Source organism: Penaeus vannamei, chromosome 9, assembly GCF_042767895.1.
Source record: "Penaeus vannamei isolate JL-2024 chromosome 9, ASM4276789v1, whole genome shotgun sequence".
In the NCBI taxonomy this organism is placed as follows: Eukaryota; Metazoa; Arthropoda; class Malacostraca; order Decapoda; family Penaeidae; genus Penaeus; species Penaeus vannamei.
In genome coordinates, this window is record NC_091557.1 from 45,987,897 (window position 1) to 45,995,396 (window position 7,500).

Here is a 7,500-nt window from a genome sequence, read left to right on the forward strand (position 1 = left end):
GAGCTCAGCCTAGCTAAGACAGAACCGATTTGAATTTCAACTGACAACCCTTTGGTCTAGCTTCTATTGTCACATGATTATCTACTACAATACAGTCTGTTGTCAAGCCATAATCCAGTGCAGTTCCCTTTGTCTCATTTGATTTTCCTATATTACGTCATCTGCTACAGTTTCATCTGATTGTTTCATGGCTTCTGGGCTTTTGCAAGGGACTTAGCTAACAATAGGTACATGATGACATGCTGCTCTGCACATAACCGATTTGTCTATAGGCTGTTGACCTTTGCACATATATCTGACCATTCTGTACCTTGTAAAATGTCCTTTATATCACTTGATCATGCTTTTTAATTATTCTAGGTCCTACTCTCTCCAAGGAGGAGCTGCGTATGCTAACAGTGGGCGAGATTGTGCAGGAGCTCATCAAGGCACAGAAAGAAGGGCGCGACGTGAATCTGAATAAACTAAAGACACGAATATCATCAAAATATGGACTCTCCTCATCTCCCAGGCTGGTGGACATTATTGCAGCAGTGCCACAAGAACACAAGAAAGTCCTCCTTCCAAAGCTGCGAGCGAAGCCTGTCCGAACAGCTTCTGGGGTAAATTTTTTGTGGCAGATGAAATGTTATTCAATATTTTATGCATTTGATATGTGTGCTATAAAGCAATAATGTCAGAATGTAGTGACTTATTATAAATACACTTCTTATTGTCAGTTATAGGTTTATTCTTAATGTATCTTACTCATTACGAAATTTTTAAGAGATCAGTAGATATGCATACGTACTATGCCTTTAAATTGTAATTAGTTTTAGATAATGATGATTATTATTATAATTATTTAGATAATGATAATTATTATGGCACCTGAAAAAGTATTTACGAACTCTAATTGTACGGTTTTCTCATTAGATTGCAGTGGTTGCTGTTATGTGCAAACCGCATCGCTGTCCACACATTAACATGACTGGTAATATATGCGTGTACTGTCCTGGGGGTCCAGACTCTGACTTTGAGTACTCAACACAGAGCTACACAGGCTATGAACCCACTTCAATGAGAGCTATTAGGGCCAGGTATAACCCGTACCTTCAAACTAGACATCGTGTAGAGCAGGTAAAAAGTTGATTATTTGTTTATTTATTTACTTACTATTTTTGTTATGTCATGTAAGGAGTTAGCTGCTTCGTTATTTTATTAATGTGATGTCCTCTTTCCCTCTTTCTCAATCTCTTTTTATTTATAGAAAACCAAAGTGTAAGATGTTGAGCAGTTTTTGAATAAAACATCCATTGCTCTCAGTATAGGCCTATAAGGAAGTCATGTTCGCCATCAAGTCATTAATTTGAAAAGATTTAGATTTTATTGGTTTCACAAATCCAATTTACAAAATACTTTCTTTGTAGCTGGGTAGTAGCATATTTATACATTTGAACATTAATGAATGCTGTTCTGTCTACAAAACCCAGTAAAGTTTTGATGATATGTGTAGTGATAATACATTAGTCTGTGAAAACTACAGAAATTCTACAAGAATGAACTGCCTGAGAATAACAGCAGGAAGAGAACTCACTTCCAAATTTCTTAAAGTTATCTCTGTTATCACTCGGCTAAATCAATCAATGTTTCCAGTTGAGGCAGCTCGGCCATAATGTGGACAAGGTTGAGTTCATTGTGATGGGCGGCACATTCATGGCCCTCCCAGAAGACTACAGAGATTATTTTATCCGGAACCTCCATGATGCTCTTTCGGGACACTCGTCTACCAGTGTCGATGAAGCCGTGTTGTACTCAGAAAGGAGCAACACAAAGTGTATTGGTGAGTTGATGAGTGTATATATGTAGGCCTAATCAGTTTCAGAGATGTAAGTGATAGATATTTCTTTGTTATCATAATTGTAGATGGATTGAGTGATACCGAATATACTAAATCACCATTTCTTGCTCATCTTTATGAACCTATTTGCTAATTTCTTTATGAAGACCAACTTGTTCCTGACATAAAATGCATTGTATCATTAATAGTTTCTAAACAGTTTTTTTGTATCATATTTCCATTAGATAATAACTTGTGCATTGTGCTCCAATGACTCAATGATGTTGCTTTCTTTCATGGTTTATGTCTACTAGCAAAGGTTTATAAGTTGTTTTTTATTAGCCCTTATTATATGTGGCCTTCGGAATGCACATAAAAGTGTTTAATGGTATGATTCTGGGCAAAGGAATTTACTATTTTTGGCAAGAAGGAATTTATGTTTAAATCTGTCTAGACTTCCACTGCATTGTCAAACCTTTTGATTAGGGAAAGTTCATTGGTACTCTTATGTGGAAATAGAAATGAACATACCAAGATAACTTCAAAGTGCTGATGTAGTGCTGAAAATAAACAAATAAAGGTAAATTCCTTGTCTAGAAGAAGCTTATATTTTACATTGATATAAAGAAGAAAGAATTGAAAGTATAATTTTACATGATATACCAGTATTTATGTTTAACCCTTTGATGTTATGGTTTGTGAAAGTCAGGCTTGGTTTAAAGAAGGAAAGAGAAAATTGACATAATATTTTTTACTTCTACATACAGAATAGTATCATACTCTGCTGGGACATTTCCTTTCACAGGCTTAGTTTGGCCTTGAACCCATTAGCCTTTATAGGAAATACATTTTTTTCTTTGTTCTTCTTCTTCTTATTATTATTATTATTATTTTTCATGGACTTCAATCCTCCCTTTCCAGGCATTACCATTGAGACTCGTCCTGACTACTGCCTGAAGCGACATCTCTCAGACATGCTCAAGTATGGCTGCACGAGATTGGAAATAGGAGTCCAGTCGGTCTATGAAGATGTAGCAAGGGATACAAACAGGTATAAATCTCATATTGTAGGGGAGTTTGTGTAGTTATTTTCTTGTGCACTTAATGGTATGACTGGTAGAAAATAGTCTATATTTATATTCAGATATAGCCTACATTTATTAAAACTGCTGTTTTTTTTTGTTTTTTTTTATTTTTGCTTTTATATGTTGGGAAGTTGTTTATGGATATATTCTATATATATATTAAAAAGCAATCTCCATATTCAATTATTTTAGTTTGATGATTCACAATTTTTTATATACATCTGATAAATGTCTTCCAAAGGAGATTCCATCCCTTCTTTTCAAACAAACGGCCACTTTATTCAGCTCGTGCAGAATTTCTCTGTCTTATAAGTGGATAATGGTTAGGCAGAGAGAGTTCACTGTAATGCATTTTTTTCTTCCAGGGGTCATACAGTGAGAGCTGTTAGTGAGAGTTTCCAATACTCGAAGGATGCTGGATTTAAGGTTGTGTCACATATGATGCCAGACTTGCCCAATGTGGACTATGAGAGAGATGTAGAACAATTTATTGTGAGTATCTAAAGCTAATTCTTTAACATAATTTTTGTGATATAGCTTAATTGCATTTATTTCTAAATACCTATATATATACACACCTTTTTATACTTGTATATAATATTTATAGCTATATCTTTATCTATCTGACTAAAATGCTATCATGCATTTAAGTTTCCTTCAGAAAATATCGCATTTTATAATCCTAGAAGTATGGACACAAAGTGGAACAGGCAAACTCAAGTACCAGCATGTATACTAATATCAACACCTCACTTTCAGGAATTCTTTGAGAACCCAGCTTTCCGCGCAGACGGTCTGAAGATCTATCCAACACTGGTAATCCGAGGAACAGGCTTGTACGAATTATGGAAGACGGGAAGATACAAGAGCTACCCCCCGAACACCCTTGTGGATCTGGTTGCCACAATCCTCTCTCTGGTTCCCCCATGGGTCAGAATTTACCGAGTTCAGCGAGATATCCCCATGCCTCTTGTCAGGTTGGTGTATAGAAAGATCAATTGAATGACGGAATTATCTCTTGGACCCCTCCTCACTATTGGATTTCTTAAGTCATTGCCTTTGGCTGGCATGCGTGTAGTTTCATGCCAAGGGTGTTGCACTGGTGATGCAGATATGCCTTTTTATTACAGATATATATTTTATAGCCATATCCAAATATTTGTGAAAATAATTGATAATAGGAACTTGTCAGTATATTTGGATGGGTACCTCAGCCATTGCAAGGGAAAAAATTATTTACTCTTTCTCTCTGATGGTACTCAGACAACCTGTGCGATGGCTGTGTCATAATAACAAACAAACATATGAGGCTGTTGATGGAGGCTCAAGACTTGACTTTATTATTGCAAACTTCCTCACAGTCTTTCGAGACTAAATGTTGACCTTTTGCTATTATGAACTGCAAAAAACTAGCCTTACTGATTATTCGTATATCCAATTTATTGCAATTTGATAGAGGGTGTGCACACCTAGAACAATCATTGCAGTAAGGCAATTTAGTGTAGAAATTGTTTAGAATACTGGACTTAAGTTCTTTCAACAGAATAATCTGATTACTTAAACATCCAAAAGTGTGGGACTTATAATAGAAAATCAATTGACATCCATTTAATATTAATAGTTAACAAGACCCTTTGATTATTTTAGGGCACACAAGTACCTATTGCTCATTATTTTTCTTTTCATTCACTTAAATAGTTCTGGAGTGGAACATGGAAATCTCCGTGAGTTGGCGTTAGCCAGAATGAAGGATCTTGGTACGCAGTGTAGGGATGTTCGAACACGTGAAGTCGGCATTCAAGAAATTCATCATAAAGTTAGGCCATATGAGGTATGTACAGCTAAAATCCTGTTTTGTAATTTCATTCATTTATTGTAGACTTCTTTGGGATACTTTTATTGTATTTTTTTCATTGAATATCTAAATCATTATAATTTAGTTTGTTCTTCATTACTAAGTTTTATTTATGTATTTATTTATTTATTTATTTATTATTAATTTTTTTTTTTCATCAACATAACAGGTTGAGTTCATTCGTCGTGACTACACTGCTAACGGTGGGTGGGAAACATTCCTTTCATATGAAGACCCAGATCAGGATATTTTAGTTGGTCTTCTTCGTCTCAGAAAGTGTTCAGACCAGACCTTCCGGTGAGTATCTTTATTGAGTTGACATACTTCTTGTAGAAACCATAAAATGTAGAAAGTGTTTCTACCAAGTTAATGGATTTGCAAGATATTTTTTTAGTACGTGTTGATTATGACTTACATTATGACATTTGTAGTTTTATTTTACTAAGTTGTGAAGTGTAAAATTGTTTTCATTATGCATATAACATAAATAACGTATCATCACTCCACAGTCCTGAGTTGGTAGGAGGAGTGTCTATTGTCCGCGAGTTGCATGTATATGGCTCGGTGGTGCCTGTGAGTGCAAGAGACCCAACGAAATTCCAGCACCAAGGGTTCGGAATGTTGCTAATGGAAGAAGCGGAGAGAATTGCCAAGGAAGAACATGGATCCAATAAGATATCTGTCATTTCAGGCAAGTTGTTTTCCCCATAAAATTGACTGTGTTAGTAAAAATGATATTTCGTTATTATTGTAGATATAATTTGTGAGTTAATTTAAGAAAAGAAAATGTGGTTCAGATTCAGATTGGAACTACTATGGAATACTTTATCCCTTTTCAGGTGTTGGAACCAGGAATTACTACAGGAAGCTGGGATATGAACTCGATGGACCTTATATGTCCAAGTCACTTGTTTAAAAACTCGGTTGTTTATCGTAAAGCTTGAGTTAAGAGCATCAGGGATCTCTGCTATTGTGTAACACTGCTATAGATTGAAGTCTAGCACAACTTTTGCTTATTTATTGCAGAATGCAGTTTTCCCTCATACTTTTTACTTTTGTTATGGACATTTATTTACCTTAATATGATTTAATGTTGATGATCATGATGATATTTAATATTAAGCTAACATTAAAAAATATCAAGAAATTTTACAATAAAGAAGATATATGTATATCCACTTGTTTCACTTAGATATTAATACCATCTTTTAATCAACAGAATTTAAGAGAGAAAATATTTTGATGAAGCAATGGTTTTGCATGAAATTGATATTGATAAGGTAATGACATACATTTACGGGGTTGTTTTAGTTAAATTTTTACAAAGTTTATATCCTTAACCAAGTATAGATTGTTTTGAAAACCTACTATATATTCGGTAATGAATGGATGTCGAAATCCTGTATGAAATTTGTTGTTAATGTGTAGCCGAAATAACGACATTATCAATGATAAAGTTTTGTCAATTTTCCTTCAGTCAAGTTGTCAGTTAGTAGGCCTACCTGATCTCACATGGTCACCTCATTCCTTGAATCTTTCTTGATAAAAAACTCACTTCAGATACTCTTTATTTTTGTTACCAATATTATTATTATTATTTGTAGTATTGACATTATTCTTATTATTGTCGACTTTGTTGTTATAATATTATTAAAGTTAATTTTACTAATGAAAATGGACTTTTCCTTTCGGTAAGTTAAAGGAATAGGATAAAGAGATGAGATCAGATTGGCTCAATAGCTAATGCTGTCCTGACTACACAGTCATTCGGACATTAAGTATAAACAAAATTGATCAATTAGCATCCGAGAACACAGAGAGTTGTATACATGTCCTACTAGTGTCAATAGGTTGTGAAATAAATTAGTTCAAAGGTACTATGTTAGGAATGTCCATTATTTTTTTGTGTCTGAAATCCTCGGTAGATTTTGACACTTGATGTGATAACTGGTATTGTAAATTTCCTCTATAGCCATATATAATACTGCACTTTTATATAGTGTCTACATATATATATACATACATAAATGTATTTGTATGTCTATATGCATATTTGTATCTATTTATTTACACACGCATTCATGCACTCACTCCTTCACTCCCTCACACACATACACACACATACACACACATACACACACATACACAAACACACACAAACACACACAAACACACACAAACACACACAAACACACACACACACACACACACACACACACACACACACACACACACACACACACACACACACGCACACGCACACGCACATGCACATGCACACACACACACATACACACACATACACACACACACACACACACACACACACACACACACACACACACACACACACACACACACTCTCTCTCTCTCTCTCTCTCTCTCTCTCTCTCTCTCTCTCTCTCTCTCTCTCTCTCTCTCTCTCTCTCTCTCTCTCTCTCCCCCCCCCTCTTGAGACAGTTTTTGTCTCAATAAACATGTCAAAGTAAAAAAAAGTCTCTTTTGCTCTCCCTTTAAATGTTTTTCTTCCTTATTTTTTCTTTCTCTTTTTTTTCTATTTTTTTTTTATCTTTCCTATTATGTTCCTCCTTGTCAATCTCCTACATACAAATTCTTTTCTATAAATAGATTTTATCTTTTGAATGGAAAGCATTTTCTTAACAATTATTGGAAAGTATATGTTCTCACTGAATTTAACACTTTCAATAGATTTCTACTTTGATACACCAAAGTTACGTTAA

General features: G+C 34.7%; 1 protein-coding gene across 1 annotated transcript in view; it reads left to right on the forward strand.

Annotated features, from left to right (window-relative positions):
• Elp3 (elongator complex protein 3) overlaps positions 1 to 5,933 on the forward strand; it is a 6,595-nt gene extending 662 nt beyond the window's left edge. The window contains exons 2-11 of the mRNA XM_027366402.2: positions 361 to 602; positions 916 to 1,119; positions 1,636 to 1,822; positions 2,741 to 2,870; positions 3,270 to 3,396; positions 3,664 to 3,881; positions 4,603 to 4,735; positions 4,929 to 5,056; positions 5,269 to 5,450; positions 5,599 to 5,933. Of these exons, the coding sequence (XP_027222203.1) occupies positions 361 to 602; positions 916 to 1,119; positions 1,636 to 1,822; positions 2,741 to 2,870; positions 3,270 to 3,396; positions 3,664 to 3,881; positions 4,603 to 4,735; positions 4,929 to 5,056; positions 5,269 to 5,450; positions 5,599 to 5,675 (1,628 nt within the window). The 3' untranslated portion in view covers positions 5,676 to 5,933. The remainder of the gene's footprint in view (positions 1 to 360; positions 603 to 915; positions 1,120 to 1,635; positions 1,823 to 2,740; positions 2,871 to 3,269; positions 3,397 to 3,663; positions 3,882 to 4,602; positions 4,736 to 4,928; positions 5,057 to 5,268; positions 5,451 to 5,598) is intronic.
• Positions 5,934 to 7,500: the final 1,567 nt, after the last annotated feature.